The 17,222-nt window shown below is 44.1% G+C and overlaps 1 protein-coding gene across 3 annotated transcripts in view; it reads right to left on the bottom strand.

Annotated features, from left to right (window-relative positions):
* SUGCT (succinyl-CoA:glutarate-CoA transferase) overlaps nucleotides 1-17,222 on the bottom strand; it is a 489,378-nt gene that overhangs the window by 260,337 nt on the left and 211,819 nt on the right. For 2 of the 3 annotated variants that reach the window (XM_032793445.2, XM_032793447.2), the window contains one exon: nucleotides 13,624-13,701. The exons of the other annotated variant lie outside the window; for it this stretch is intronic. In XM_032793445.2, the coding sequence (XP_032649336.1) occupies nucleotides 13,624-13,701 (78 nt within the window). The remainder of the gene's footprint in view (nucleotides 1-13,623; nucleotides 13,702-17,222) is intronic. 3 annotated transcript variants of the gene reach the window in all.

Raw genomic sequence — 17,222 nt, 5'->3', positions numbered from 1 at the left:
CCCTTATATTGGTACTAACATGCACCATGATTTTTCAATCATTCACTCTGCAAGCCAACGCACACATATTGCTTGTTTCAACACTGTACAGGAAATGTCTAAAACTCAGACTAAAATTGACCAAATTGGATTATCAAATAAAAAGGTGGGATCCCCCACCTTGATGATGCAGTTTGTTCTTAAAAAAAACAAAAAAAAACCCACCTCTGCTTTCCATGTATTTCTACTGAGTCATGAGTCAGCTTTTGCCTGGCAAATCTCTAGCCATTAAAATGTCTTGATTTCCATCTCGATTCTTGGGCAGGCAAGGGTCAGAAGTGCTGCAGAAACACTCTCAGCCCCTGGAGGATCTAGGCTGGGGAAAGCTAGGAAATGCTCTGCTGCGGGACTTTCCCAGCCAGTTAGGAAGTAATATCAATGCCCTGAAGAATGTGTTCTCAACCTGGGGGTTGCAAACAGGTGTCTGAAACTCATGACCACCCTACATCTCCCATTAATTTCTTAAATGCATGAAAACATTTCCATCGCTATTAGGCTCTGTAAAAGCTTGCATCTACCGTATCCAAATTGTGGGCCCATGCTAAATTACATTGAAAACGTGCCTTTAAATACAAAACATATGTTTTTAACAATGAAGGGCGGAAGCAGAACTACCACCACAACAAGCTGGTTTCAAAGAGAGCCACATAAGCAAATCATGAATATCCATCACATCTGTGAAAAATGCAGCGTGTACAATCACCCATCCATCATGTGCTTTATGCCTACCCATAGCATTTGATACCATCTGATACAACCCTTTTTGGAGGACACCGGCAGACATGGGGAATCAAGCAAATTGAAATGGTCCTGGATTATATGAGAAGGGTGGAGAAATCGTGCTTGAAAGAGGGTTTACAGTAGATTGCAAATGATGACAGCACAGGGTATTGCAGGTGAGCTAGTTCAATCAACCTTGTAAATCCAAAAATGTGTTTTAAATGACCAATCAAGAAAGCCAGATGCAGTGACATACAACCTCTCTCTTTCTGCAGAGAAAGGAAGGGGATAGGAACCTGAGGAGACAGATAAGACTGAGAGCAAAGGGAAACTTTCTCTTTCAGCTGTGCACTGGCATTCACACAGACATGCTCCAGCTTGTCTGCAAGCTATTTCAACAGAAATCCAGGGCATGATGTCTACCAAGGGTTGCTTGCAAGTTTTGTTAAGACTATCTTTCTTCTTCAATGCACTAAAGCTTTCTAATAGCATGAACAAAACTACTGGACAGTTTGTTAACGTGGTTTCTAAATATTTTGTTTCTTTTTCATGGCTCCCATGCGCTATTATTCTCATGTAAACAGTACTAATAAATGCTATAATTCCCTGATCACATCTTTATTTAAAGTTGTATCCTCCCAGAGCATAACCTAGGAGAGAACCACAGTTGTTCTGATCCTACTGTTTATAAACACCTGACACAGAGAAAACAGGGCGCAGGAGGGGAAAAGAGGAAAAGAGGATTAGGAAACCACCCTCTCTACCCAAAACAAGCTTAGAAGACTGCACCACTGAAGCAGACACTTGAGTTTTCCATATAGAGCTTCACACTGTGTCATCTGGGTAACTGCCGAATGGATATGGTGTTGCATACAATGTAGGAGTCTGACATTTACTATATAAACTATAAACAAATGCAAACCATTATCTCTAAGTGACATAAAATGTTGAATAAAACCCATCAAAAGATAGAAATTTCCAGTTACATCTGAAAACACTTAATATTGGAAAAATAATTTTAGGCAAAACAGATTTATGAGATGGTTTCACCCCCAATTGAGTCTTTTAGCATGCTTTTTTCATATGAATGGCTCAAACCATTAGCATTAGTTAATAGTAGATTTAAAATATGGGATTACTTAAGTGAAAAATGGATTTTTAAAACTCTTTCATAGATCTTCTCTAACTCTACTTTCTTCCTATTTCATACACTCCTCTGTTCATCTTACAATGATCTCCTCTCTCTCTCTCCACACAAAATAGACACTTTGGTGCAAGAGCCTTCTCCTCTGCAACTACTGCGATCCAGAATAGTGTTCCTGCATCTCTCTGCTCCATCGACCATCCATTTTCAAATATGATCTGGAAACTTTTCTTTCATGCCTAAACATTCATAATTTCTCTCCACTTCACCATTAATTATCTCTATAATTGCAGTTAACTTAGTAAAGAATTTTGGGACAAAGCTTGAATGAAAGCGAATATACAAAATAAAGTTATACAGTAAAAAATTATCAAATATATTTGTGCGAGGCAAACAAAAGATCATTAGTCTGAGTGTACTGTAAATATGTAATTAGGCTTTTCCAAATTACTACTACAGTATCTATTCCATAGTCTGTAAGAGTCTCTTGTGTTAGTGGCTAATTAGACCCTTCTAGGTTACTGATCATCAACCCAGTAGATGGCAACAACTCATCTGAAGCCCTGAATGTCCCACTGAGGCAATGCAGTTGCTCTTGACATATTTGCAGATACAATCTGTGATGACAAGCCGTTCTTAAAAGATTTTTTATTGTCTCTGGATTAAGGAAATGATAGACAAAGTTTTTCTATGACATAAATGTAGGCACCAATGGCTCATGCTGAAGCTTTACAATATTGTCAATGTGAAAACTTCCCAATTTTATACCCAGTAAAACCTTTTACAATGGAACAATTGATTTGTTTCCTCTCCAAAGCATCTCAACAGTCTAGTTCACCTTGCAAATTTAAAAAAATATGGAAACTACCAATTACTTTTTTTTTTTTTTTTTTTTGCTCTTACCTTTCAAAAAACAACTAAATGGAGATCTCTGCCTATGCGGAGATCAACCTTATGACCCAAAGAATGATGCCAGAAAGTCTGCAGAGTCTCCTGGCACCTAGCCTATCTCCCACCCAACATTTTCTGTTTGTTTCTTCAAAAGAGGATGGGGAGGTTGGCCTTCTGGTGACCCCAGCAAGGGGCAGTCACAGTCCCATGCACACATGGACTCCCTCGCTACTGCTATGTGTTAGCACAGGCTAAAAAGAGGCAGCCTATGGGAGCAGGAACCATTCTTGTTCTTTTTTCCAACAGTTTGAAGACATTCACTATTCCTGGAGAAAAGAGGAAGGGGGCAGAATTGGCTATGGTGGTGGTCATGTTTCTGAACATAGTCCCACAGCAGGGCTAAGCTTCAGGATGCTTCACAACAAGTACTTAACCCAGGCCTTGAAGGGAATTATTGCAGAAATGGGACCTGAGCATTGCTAAGGCTATTCTTGACAGAGAGCTATCTCAGTAATGTGTTCATCCCCACTCCAGCCCCGATGGCTGTCCAAGCTGTACAACAAAGGTCAATGATGAGATAACGTCAGTCCTGGAACAGGCTTAGGGTAGTACTTCTCTGCTCTTTCTAAGGTCCAGGAAGATCAGAACCAAGATGGAGGGGACAGAAATGGTTTATCCAAACACATTAGCAAACTCTGGTTGGGGCTGGGGTTCATCATCCTGGATCACATGTCCACAAGCAGATCTCTAGGTACAGTCAGCAACATGAACTCTATTGGGTCAACCTCAAAATAGCAAGGCTGAGAAAGGAAGCTTAGCCCACTGAGACGCAGCGTGGGGATGGAGACAGCACAAACAGGATTCCAACATGGAAAATGCACTGTCTCTAATAAGGCTGGAAAAGCAATAGTCAGTTTATTAGGAGTAGGAGAAAGCTACTCAATAGGGTTTCCTATTCCTAGAATAAAGCATGCTATGGCAAAAATTTTATGTCTACATTTAAAGTAACAACAATTACATCAAGGGAATGGCAAGTGCCCAGACCAACACCCCACTGGCGAGTGTCCCCCTTCAAATTTGCACCTAAAATTCCCTCAGAAAGGGAAATGAAAACGATTTGCATCAAGAAAGAGAAATAGCAACACACTTTAAAAAAAGATTTGGAGCAGCATTCAGGGCTGTGAAACACATAGCACCTATTTGGTATTCATAAACACAGATGAAAAATGGGAATTTGGTGAATGCAAAAGCTGAAATATTTTCTTTTCTTTTCCATATGTGAATATCAGCTATCATTACAATTTAACAACAGGACATGTTCAAACTATTTCTACTTGAAAGTTAAATGTATATAGAAAACATTGCAAGAGCAGGATGTTCTTGGGGAAATATAGGCTGACAGACAGCATATCTTATTCCAAAGGTAGCTCTGTGAACAACTTCATTGATTTTGAATTATGTTCAGTCAGGTGCGCATTCTTCTATTCTGCCATATACATAATGAGGACATGTGGGCGGATTAAAAGTCAAATGTGGTACTAACTCGAATCTTTCTCTTTTTGAGAGGAAACCATGGAGATTTTGATATGCTTGATTTTTTTTCCCCTTTGACTGTCAGTTTTGTTAGTGATGCTGACAAACTCTTGTTGGCTTTTGCCCCATCTTGAAAAAAAATCAAAATTGTCTGGGGGGCCCATCTATTTATGATGGCATCCACTATCTGAATATCTGTATAGTAATGACCAGGAAAAGGAGGCTGGAGTAGATGTCCTACTTCCTGAACATTTGGTTGGTTGGTTACAAAGAATCAGCAGCACCTGCTGTGATCTTTCCAGGACCTGGAGAATAAATTGATTGCAGGGTCCTAGTCACGAATAAAACAGAGCAACATTCATTTATTTTCACCTTCCTAGAAATTTGGATATCATGGCAATTGGAGCCTTAGGAAATGGGATTAAAGAAGTTATCATAAACTTTGCCAGATCTTCAAAATGCCTCCCACAATGAGCATCACTTGTGCCTTACACAGACTGAGTTTAGGCCAACATATCAGAACCTCTGGCCTCATGTCCCAAAACATAGACATAGACTGGGAAACAGGTAGGGCTAAGAATGATGCAGAAAGACTGGTGCTATCAAAGAATGGATGCCCATGAATATATTCCTCCCTGAGACCTGTATGTTTGAGGTGTTACAGTTTCTGGGCCTTATCTCACTAGCGTCCAGGACAAATGTTGGATTCTTTGGCTTTACTGATTAGGGCTATAAGGCTTAGCAGCAGCCAAGTAACACATTACTCTGCATAATTTCAATAAAAGTTGAGGTCTCTGTCTTGTCTTGTCTTACATTTCTGCATTAGCCACATGTTCTTTTCTCTCCCATTTGCTATCAATAATTAACCATATATGCTATGTTTCCTCCCTGAATGATTTTCCTATGGCCAAGTTATAAACACTAACAATATGGGCTTAGAATAGAAATAGTACCAGATCCTGTGTAACTTCATAATAGCTAGCTTATGCACATACAGGTCCCTTTAAGATACTTCACATGGTAATTGTTATAAAAACTGTGTATGTTTTATTCAACAACACCATAAACAGTCATGTAAAACATGCACAAATTGTTAGTGTTCCCTTCTACTCTAGGGCAACAGTATTTGGTGCACTGTCTTCTATCAAAATGTTCCAGAATTACTTTTTTTTTTAAATGCTTAGCACTGAAAACACAAGAGCTAGAAACATGCCCCCCTTTCCAAGCCTCTTTCTTCCTACTACTCAAGCCAAGAAAAAAGACTGCATCCCAAAGATGAACTTTTCTGTGTATAGAAAAGAGAGAGTGGGGCTTCAAAGAAAATAAATGTAATTTATATTTGCACACAGTACAGAAAGAAGCCATTTTGAAGTTTTGCAGCATACGTAACTCAAGAGTCATGGAAAATTAGTCATACTTTTGTTGTCATTGTTTAAGGGCTTGTCTACACATGGGGTTTAATCTACACTACCTCAAGGTAGTTTGGTGTGAAAACTCCTGCATACACACTACACAATTCCTTAGAGGGCACTAACTCCGCACTTACCGCAAACTCTGGAATATCTGTCAAAGTGTATTAAGTTCAATGTGAATTGAGTTAGTGCGGTCTACTGTTCTGTGTGCATGCAACATAGCTGCACACTACTTTGGCAGTCCTCCAATTGCTATCCCACACTGCTTTTTGGGCATCTGTGACTGACCTGTCTGTTCACTTGTGTACCCTCCTCTTCTCTGTGGCCAAGTTGACCAGATGGCCCTCATCCATGTGAAAGTTGGTGTGGTGCTACAATCGGCTCATATGCACCCAGATTCCAATATATAGGCATTACAGTGATATTACTCCAGCAGCCTTTACAACATACCTTGAACAAACACTTGAAGTTGTGCCGAAAGCCTAGTTCTCATTGCCATCTGGGGAGAACTGTCAGAACAGCAAGCTCTTGGAACCAGTTACTGCAGTAAAGATGTGTTTGTGAACATTGCTAGACAGATGTCTGAGAGGGGTCAGGACTGGGACGTCAACCAGTGCTGGATAAAGAGCAAACTGCTCAGGAGGACTTACATGAAAACCATGGATGCCAGGAAACAGTCTGACTGTGAAAATATAACCTATCCATTTTTTGAGGAACCGGTCAGGATTTTATGCAATTACACCACTGCTGAAACTTCCAACCTAAAAGGGAAGCAGAGAGGATTACTATCCAGCTCGCCCCCAGATGTCACCTGCTAACTCCTCCAACCCATATAAGAGCTCCAAGGTACAGCCATAACTGCAAAGCCAAACCAGGAACACAATTCTCAGTCCTCTACAACCTCCAAAGTACAAGTGCAAAGCCAACCAGCATGGACTCCACACTCAAAACCCCTAATGTGTCGCTCCTCATGTACACACCACTTACCATCTCTGAGGTCCTCCCAAGACTGCAGAGATCTCAGGGAGAGGAAAGCAGAAATCATGTTAAAAAAAACACTATAATAGCCCCTCTAGAACCTGAACAATAACTGTTTTTTCCCCTCCCTACTCGCCCAGGCATGGCACCTGCAGCAGTCCAGACCCTCAAGGACAAGGCCTTCAGCACCAGCTGAGCAATTGGCTAACTGAGGAAGGAGAAACAGGGAACTTGCATAAAATATCCGCAGACCGCGTTGCAGGCTCCCCAAAAATCTGAAAACAACGGATTGTGTTTGAGGTCAGAGAAGGAAAGAAGACAGGGAGCTATCCAGAGAGAGGGATAAAGTGGCCAGATACAGCATTGCAATGGCCAGAGAGAGTGCTGCCATGGCAAAACATATACTGTAGAGAAAGACAGGACATGCAAAGTCAACTCTTGTTAGGTGACACAGCAGCAGAATGCTCATCTGTAGAACACGCTGCTAGCAGGCACACAGAAAATCCAATGCCTTCAGCCAGGACGCAGTCATGTTCTGCAGCCCATGGACAATACAGGGTAATTGGACACTAGCATATGTTCCCTGCTGCATTTCTGCAGTCATGCTCCCAGATGTCATTGCTCTCCCCAGCTCAAACTCAGGGTAACAAGAACAACTGCAGCTGGGAGCCCAGCTTTTTCAAGCCATCTAACAACGCTAATAAGTTTGAGCCCCAATACTCTACACCAGAATGCAGATGCAAGCTGTATACTCACCTGTGAATTGGAGTCCCCACATTGTTCCCATATCGTTGTGCGCTGCCCTGCACTGCATTGTGTCACTTTAAAGCTATGTTTCGTTGTTGTTTTAATCAAAGGTTTATTTCTGGCTGCTATAGCACAGATTAAATTTGTAACTGTTTTTAATATTAAACGACATTCATAAGGAATCTGCAATGCATAGCAGGCAAAAAATGGTTAATTTTGCTTACTTATATAAAATAAAGAGTGCCACAGGTGCCATTTCTACCACCCATCAAAGAAACTGCAATGCCCACAATCCAATCCCCCTCCTCCCAGCACCACACACTTGGGATAACAGCTGGACATGCAGCTGCATATTTTCAGGCCTGAGACACAAAATAAGAGCAACAGGCATCCCTAATAACACTGCCCTGGCTGTTTCCATTTTCTAATGGACACCTTGGTGGCTGCTCAAACCACTAAGCAAGTCTCCTACCCATCATTTGGCCTTTCTCCCTTACTCTCACAAACATTGTGCAAAATACAACACACCTCTATAATCTTAGGCAAGTTTGGTTTTTTTTCCTGCAGCTTCCATCCTGGCCAAATGCACAAGTCACTATCATTCTTCAATGACTGAGGGAATAGCTAAACAGTTCCTCCATGCCTTTTGCCCCAGTGCCCTATGAAGGGGATAAGCCCGGTCTCACAGTATAATCAGAACAATCTCCATACTATTAACGTCCATGATGATCCTGGGAGCAAAGTCTCCTTTATTCACTATGGTATAGAGCTGAGTTCCAAAATCGAATCCTAGCATCACGACCTCTTCCAGACCACGCTGCATTTACCTTCGTGAACCTGCTATGGGGGTAAGCCAGGCTGTGCAGCATTATGGAGAAATGCTCCTTTCTGTTTATAAACTCTGAGCCCTAGTGCAAGAGGTAAATGATAGGTACATGAGTCCCATCAACTGCCCCAACACATTTTGAGAACCCTTTTATTATCATCTCCTGAGCTCTACCAAGCTTTATAACCCAGTGCAGCAGTACGTTATGCACGGCATCATACATCTGCATAACAATGGCCCCAACAGCTGATCTGCCCATGCTGAACTGGCCAGCTACAGACCGGTAACATTTGAGGGTGTCTCGCTTCTAGATGGCAATGGTGACCTGCTTCTACAAGGATCTGCGACACCACCTGTTGGCATGCTGTTGCTCCAGCATCAGGGCTTGTTCAACACAGATTTCCAAAAGGCTGCCTTTGCCATCCTGAAATTCTGTCACCAATTCTGATCATCCCAGGTCTGCAGAACGATGCTTTCCCACCAACTGACAATGGTCTCCTGAGCCCAGAAATGGTGCTGCACTGTGTGAAGCTGCTTCAGGAAGAGCTCATGAATAGAAGTTGCTTGGTTTCATCCTCTTCTTTCTTGTCCTTGTCCTCCTGCCTCTGTTGCTGATGGAAAAGTGATTGCTGCAGCCACATCATCTGCCTTGTGGTGTGGCAGGCAAGGTTCAAAACCAAAGCCACTGGGCTCCAAGAGCTCAAATTAAGCCCAAACAGCCTCCGGGTACTTGCAGTTGCCAGCACAGCAGAGCACTGTTGGGTCCATACTGGCTAACAATAATTCATAAATGGTGCTAGCCCACCCAGAAAGAGAGGAAGCATGGGACAGAAGGAACAGAATCATGGGTTTTCTTTTGTTTTGAAGTGTTAGCATAATTGTGCTGAACTGCAGAATGGTCTTATAATGTGTGAATCTATGTCACATAGGATGAGGGAGCAGCTTTATGGAAACATTCTATTGCATTTGTATTTTCACACCTAGGTACCAGAGTGATTAGGAGCTTTTTAAATGGAGAGAAAGAGAGAAGACAGACACCAAACGTTTGAGAGCATTCAACCCCTTTCACTTGCAAATGACTGCAAGTATCCTAATGAACACCAGAAGTGTCGATCTCCTGAGTTACCTAGGTCAACAATTTGAACTGCTATATTTTTATTGTTTTATTTGAATGGAGTCCTGAGACTTAAACACAGACATTCAAAAAAGAGAGTTCTGCAAAATGTTAAGACACTTCCCAGGAAATTGTATTTGAAACTTTTCACCATTTCATTCGGCACAATTTCACACCCCTGAAATCTCACGCTTCCTCAAAATTTTGAAGCAATGGTTTATTTTGTTTCTTAATCTTTGAAACATGAAAATATTTTTTAAAAAATCCACTTTCTGCTTAAAAAATTCCCTTGTGATAATTTCAGCACTCTAAGCAAGGGGTGCAAGTTTGCTGTGCTTCATGACAAGTGCAAGACAATGCATGGTGACAAGTACTAGCAGCCTGATTCTGCAAGCAACTACCACCAGCTACCTCACCCTCAAGATCCTATGGTAAAAAAAAGAAGAGGGGGGATGGAATGTTGCGGAAAACGGTTATGGCTTATCAGATGTGATCTTAAATGTGCTCTTTAAAATGCAAATGAGACACTTCAATATGCACTTCTCTCCTAGGGGCTCCCCTCTTGTGACTTTAAGTGGGAATCATTTAGCAAACCTCTCATTAATGGAGGATCATGTTCCTCTGTACTTCCTTCCTGCTCATTTCTTTTCCTCTTGCACTTTTATATGCAACATTCCACAGCTGCGGTGTCCAGGATTAAGACTGAGGTGACTAGAAGCTTAAAAATATAGTGTTACAATACATGTGCTACTAGGGTACATTCCAGACCTAACCGTTCTCATTCTAAGTCTGTAATATTTTAAGTCTCCATGATGAACTGATTTTCTTTTCATAAAGATTCTCTTTGGGTTTTTTTGTTTTGTTTTGTTTTTTTAACACAACTGGAAGGCCTCTCTGGGTTGAAATTTTTCAGTACTCATGAACAAGACCTGTTTATTTAACTCTCCAAGTACCTACATTTCAAAAGCTTACCAAATCAAACCTGGCCACTCTACAAATAACTATCCAATAGCAAATAAATGCAAAGTTTCCATGGAATGTGTCTAGAAACACATTCCTATGACATTTGTTACAATCAGTGTTTCAACACTGAATGCCAATGAATTCACAAGAACATCACATAACAAAGTATTATTGGAGGCATCTAAACTCAAAGTGTGTGTACAGCAATAGCTGTACTTGCACATAAATTACATAGAAATTCAGCTTAAGACTACACCTAAACTATGAGTTAGAGGTGTGGTTCCCCAGCCTATGTACACATACTCACGGTAGCTCAGTGAGAGCTAGCGTGAGTATGAATACACCTCTACCTCTATATAACGCTGTCCTCGGGAGCCAAAAAATCTTACCATGTTATAGGTGAAACTGTGTTATATCGAACTTGCTTTGATCCACCAGAGTGTGCAGCCCCGCCTCCCCGGAGCACTGCTTTACCGCGTTATATCCCAATGTGTGTTATATCGGGTCGCGTTATATTGGGGTAGAAGTGTGGCATCATAGCGATGATAGCACAGGCAACAGAGGCACAGCTTAGCGGTGCCAAGCACAAATCTAACACCCCTAGCTCATAATGCAGCCATAGCCTAAGCGATGCCTAATAGAAAAGAACATAAACTTTGGTGAGCAAGATGTAAAACAGTAACTGAGACAGCAATGAGATCATCTGATGAACCAATAGCTAAGGATATAAAAATAATTAAGAAAAGACTTTCTGTAAGCAGATCACAAGTAGGAAACTTGCAGGACAACCAATAGGTCCACTACTTCTCCCAGATGTAACGTGGGAAATTAAAGAGGCTACAGGGATTGCACACAATATCATTGTTTTCTTTGCAACCATCTTTACCATTGAGGGTGATGGGAAAATACCGGCATTGGAGTTACTCTCTATATTTACCAAATATGAGAGATTGTCACAAAAAGAGGTAACCAAAAAAAAAAAAAAAAAAAGCTGATGAAACAACTTGAGAAATTAAATTGAACAACATAAGGATCTTTTGGCATTCAACAAAGTCCTCTAAAGGAATTAAACACCTATTAACAAAAGAGAAAGATTAATCACCAGCAACTGTTTGTCTTCCAGTAGACTGTCAACACAGATCCACCCTTCTTAGGAAGGCGCATGTGCCCTCAGTGCCAAGTCAAACACTGTAGATTTTAGAAAGCAACAATGCCTAGGGGGCTGCACACAGTCCCAACTCCACCTCAGCCCCTTTCCGCTTAATCAGAATTCAGTGGAAAAAGAGGAGATGTCAGGAAGGCAGGTGGGTAGTATGAATTTATGCTAGGAATCTACTCAAAGAATAAGCATACCTTGAATGCTAGCCTTCTTTCTTCTTCAAGTATTGTGCCTATAGCGTCTACATTCAAGAGCAGTTACTAGCAACAACCCATTTGTTGGGTTGAGGATTTGCTGGTATGAGGATTAGCAATTACACAAAGATGGCAGAACAGCACTCCCAAACTGAGCACCAGAGCTAGTGACCAGGACAAGCTACTGATGCTGAGATTAAAGATATGAACTGAACTTTAGGTTACTACTTAGATATCCTTGTGAAACCGTGATTCCAACTGCTTTGGATGCACTAAAATTAAGTCCCAAAACAGCAGTGGCTCACAAATAAGTGAGAAAAAATGACCTAGTCCATTTCAAAAATGTATTAATGATAGACAGTGTGGTGACATCTTTGCTGTTTCTTTAAATCTTTACCAGGAAGCCAGGCAGAAGAGGGGCTAAAGAAAGTTTTAGGCAGAATCTTGAAGTGAAGACGACCAACAGACAGGCAGGAAAATTATTTTTAGGGATAATATTGTCTTCCTTATTCTAATAGTGAATCTTGTTCAGTGTTCGTGACTCTTTCTGTGATTCTTTACTACTGTCTCATGAAAGAATGTGCATAGACTGAAAATCTTTGCACTGGAGCTGATATGGCTGCCAGGCGAACTTACAAAATCCTTGTGTTTTCAGATGATATGGCTGCCAGATGGACTTTGGCAGTTCTCCAGAATAATTCAGGGTGCTTTAGTGGTAACAAACAGTTCAAACTTAGAAAGGCCGTGGAAGTGAAGAGATGACAGTGCTCATTACAGCACAAGGAAAAATTTCTTCCACTTGGAGTCATAAGTCTCTTGCTCTGATGGCTCCAAGTGAGATGTGCTAAACTTCCTGGGAAGAGCCCAAATGGGAACTTGACAACAGGCCATGACCCAGTCCACTCAGTAGAAATACAGAATCTGGATAAAGAGCCTATAGAGCCCACATCACCCTAATATCAGAATATCACGACTTTGGCCTTGTGACAGGAGATGTGGCAGACCTAGCAACTCTGAGATTGAGAATCAGTGAACCACGTGGAAACTATTTATACTGAGCAGTGAATTTCTGGCTCAGATAAGATGTCAAGATGTTGTTTATCTTCCTGGAAAATGGCAGAGTTGGGACAGGATGACGCACCCACCATTTGCAGAACCTGACATCCCCCGACCAGTGTGGCTGTCCAGGAAGATGTGCATCAGCCTGTTCCTCATTTAAACAAAGGAAGTGTTACAAGATAGCTGAATTGCTCTCGCCTATCTTTATATTTATACTATATTAATTATTATTAATTAATATATTTATTATGATGATACTTAATCCCTTCAGATTTACATCATGAGTGTGAGCCCCATCCTTTATAACCATTACAATGACAGACAATGGGTAGGAGAATTGGAGACACACTTGGGTACCACATGAGAAATTCTTGACTGTTTCAGGTTGTGATCATCAGAGATTGCTGTGACTGATGTGTTATTCATATCCTGCTGCATAAGTATCTCAGCCTGAGTCTGGACAGTTAGAGTCATGAAAGAACTTGAACCAATCATTGAGGTAGGGATAAGTGTGAATATACAAACCTCTTAAGTGAGCTGAAAGTATAGCTAAGCAATTAGAAAAAAATTAGAGTCCAAAGGAGAGAACTCTGTACTGGCAGTGATCCTCACCCATACAGAACCTCTGGAATTTGTGCCATATCAACTTGATAGATATATTAAAAAAGATACTGTTTAAACTGAGAGCCCCAAACCAGCCTTGTGGCTTTACAGAGGGGAATGAAGAATTTGAACCTTCAGGTACACATCCTTACCTTTCTTAAAGCTAGTGGGGGATGCAACCCTCATTTGGTTTTGGGGGGCGGGGGGAAGCTGGAATAAATGAATAATGGGAATAGCACACCTTCCTATGATATTGCAGAGGAACAGTTGAAGAAGGGAAGTTACTATGTCTCTCAGTCTTTTGGTAGCAGTGGGATACCTGAAAAGAGATGGGGAAGGAAGGGTCAGAAAGTTTTTATAGAATGCAGATAAGACAGTTACCTTTTCCATAACTGGTGTTCTTCGAGATGTTTTGCTCATGTCTATTCCACAGTAGGTGTGTGTGCTCACCACATGCACCGGTGCCGGAAGTTTTTCCCCTAGCAGTACCCATAGGGGAGCACCCCAGCGACCCCTGGCGTGGCGCCTCCATGGTGTGGTATAATGGGTTCTGCGTGCTTGTAGGGGACTGCGGAAGACTATGTTATGGCCTAGTTAGGGTACTTCCGCTTTCTTGGCGGCCGGTCACTGTAGGACATGGCACGCCAGTATAATCCACTTCTAGCTGGTAAGAACCGCTTTGTATGGCCTTAAGCCAAGGGGCGGACGCAGCCTGTGGAAAGCCCCTGGCCATAGGCCAAGGGGCGGACACCGCCTGTGGAAAGCCCCTATTTGTTTATGTATAAGCTGTTTTTGCATTTGGTATATATAGCTGCAGGGCTTTGGTCCCGACTTTGGACTCCATACCAGGCCAAGCTTCGGTGCGCTGGGTTCCCCACCTCCGTGACAGCAACAGAACCCCTGTTGCGCGTGTGTCACTTTACTTACCTTCATTAAAGCCAAATAACTCACAGTGTGTGTGGGCCTCGTTCTTGCAGAGCACCCTGGGTAGGCCCGTAACCTCCCAAGAACCATACAGTGCTCCTCCCACCCTCAATTCCTTCTTGCCAGACAACTCTGACAAAGGTGAAGAAGGGTGGGATGTGGAATAGACATGAGCAACACATCTCGAAGAACACCAGTTACAGAAAAGGTAACTGTCTTTTCTTCTTTGAGTGATTGCTCTTGTGTATTCCACAGTAGGTGATTCCAAGCTATATCTGTTGGAGGTGGGTAGGAGTTCCTAAATTCTCAGGATAGAGCACAGTCCTGCCGAACCCAGCGTCCTCCCTGGTTTGGGAGACTATTGCATAATGCAAGGTGAAAGTGTGAACTGAAGACCACATAGCAGCCCTACAAATGTCCTGAATGGGGTCATGGGCCAAAAATGTAGTCAACGAGGCCTGCGCTCGAGTTGAGTGCGCCTTCACAATTGGTGGGGGGGGGATTCCCACCAGGCCATAAAAGGGACGGATGCATGAGGTGATCCAGTTGGAGAGTCACTGAGTGGAGATCGGCCAGGGAGACCATGCAGAACTTGAGCTTCATCATGTACTAGTTCAGGTCTCATAGGTCCAAGATGGCCCTGAGCCCCCCTTTGGTTTTCGGGATAATGAAATAGTCGTAGTAGTACCCCCTGCCTTTGAACTCCCCTAGTACCATTTCCACTGCTCCTAGGCCCAGGAGCCGCTCCACCTCCTGCTTGAGCAGGAGCCTTAGAAGGACCATCGGCCTCCCTCTCCAGACCTCCGAGGAAGGAGTCGGTGGGACATACATCCTCGGCACCATGCCCGGAGACCGACCAGGTGGTGGACCCTCCAGTGCAACCCAAAAGGGACGGGGTTGGAGGTGGTTGGGCGGGGAGGAAGTGAACTCGAGGGTGTAGCCCTGGGAGATGGTGCTGAGGACCCATCAGTCTGAGGTCAGCCACGACCACTCCGGGAGGAAAGCACACAACTGATTGGAGAGGGGAAACTTTATTGAGGGTGGATCCCTGATGAGAACTGGCAGGACGCCCCCAGGCGTCCCATCAAAACCACCTTTTGTCCGCCTGCTTGCTCTTGGAGGACCCAGGCTGGGGGTCAGGCAGAGACTGCCTCTGTGGGTGTGTCTTATAATCCCACAAATTCTTATAAGCAGTCTCATATTTTGAATGGGTGGCCTGAGTGGGAGTCTGCTGTGGTTTGAACTTAGGTTTAGCCGAATATGGAACATAGAGACCCAGAGTCTGGAGAGTCGTGCAGGAGTCTTTCAGGCAATGCAGCTTTGTATTGGTTTGCTCCACAAATAGAACTTTGCCGTCAAACGGGAGGTCCTGCAGGGAGGTCTGCGCCTCACTGGACAGCCCAGAGAGCAGGAGCCATGACGCCCTTCTCATGGACACCGTGGAGGCTGTGGACCACGTGGCCATGTCCGCTGCATCCGAAGCTGCCTGCATGGTTGCCCCGGCAGCCACAGTGCCCTCCTCCTTCCTGTCTTGCTCCTGGAGGGAGTCCTCGAACTTGGGAAGGGAGCCCCACAGATTGAACTCATACCCGGCCCAGGAGAGCTTGTTGGTTCGCCACCCATAACTGAAAGCTCAAGGACGAATAAATTATTCTTTGAACTGAGTCCAGCCTCCTTGAATCTTTCTTTTTTGGGGTAGAAGCTGGATGGCCCTGCTGTTCCCTGTGGTTGACTGACTCGACCACCAGAGAATTAGGAGCAGGGTGGGTGTATAAGTATTCAAAGCACTTGTGTTCTGCTCTCTTAAAGATGGGGGCCAATGAGGCTGGGGTTTGCCCCAGAGCATTTGAAATTTTCGCCTCTCCTTCATGGAGAGGCAAGACCACCCTGCCTGGTGCCGAGGAGGACAATACATTAAACAGGGATCCGAGGGCTCCTCCATCTCCTCTGCTTGGAGGTGGAGGCTTGATGCCACTCTTTTTAAGAGTTCTTGGTGGGCCCTAAAGTCCTCCTGTGGGATGAAGGGAGGAGGGGCTGTAACATCTCATCCAGGGAGGGTGAGGAGGCCAGCATGGTACTTTGTGCGTCCACTGGCACCAGAGAGTCCACTGTCTGGTTCGTCTCTGGGCACGGTGCCAAGGATGTATGTCCCACTGACTCCTTCCTCAGAGGTCTGGAGAGGGAGGCCGATGGTCCTTCTGAGGCTCCGGCCACCAAGCGAGCCCCCACTGGGGGCTGCATTGGGGGTTACGGTGCCCACTGGTACCATTGGGCCGGCCATGGGGCCCAGTGCCACTGCACCTGCTATGGCACCAGCAGAGTCGGCTGTTCAGCCTAGCTGGCCTGACCCATTGATGGATGACTACAAAGGGAGGCCAGGCTGACATATGACCCGCTGCTGTCCCTGGACCAGGAGGATTGGCAGCACCAGGAGCGATGCTAACCACGGAACCGCGATTCCGACATGGAGGACCGGTACTGTTGCTAATAGCTGCTCCGCGATCGGCTCTTGCGGGCGGACCTGCGACGGCGAGACGACTGCGATCGATGCCTGGGACTGTGGAGGCGGTGCCATGGCGGGGTCCTGGAGTGGGATGCCAAACAGGAATGACATCAACATCATGCTGTGATCGGCTGTGATAGCCCCTCCGAGACAAGGACCTTTGGCATTGTCTGCCTCGGTCCCATCGGTGTTCGCGCCTCGAGGTGGAGCAGCGTTGAGAGTCTCGGTCAGACGGAACCCAACCAGACAGCCTGGTGGGCATTGAGGACGATCCACACGGACTTTCCCCTGAATGGCTGCTGGGCGGTGAACAGTGTTGGGAACATTGCCTTGACCGAGACCGGTACCGAGCCGGGGGTGACTGTGGAAATCCCAGGGGTGGCTTGCCTTTGGAGCACGGGGCCATCATCAGC

The sequence above is a fragment of the Chelonoidis abingdonii genome, chromosome 2 (genome assembly GCF_003597395.2).
Source record: "Chelonoidis abingdonii isolate Lonesome George chromosome 2, CheloAbing_2.0, whole genome shotgun sequence".
In the NCBI taxonomy this organism is placed as follows: Eukaryota; Metazoa; Chordata; order Testudines; family Testudinidae; genus Chelonoidis; species Chelonoidis abingdonii.
Note: the sequence above shows the minus strand (reverse complement) of the source record. Positions and strands in the feature narration are given on the sequence as shown.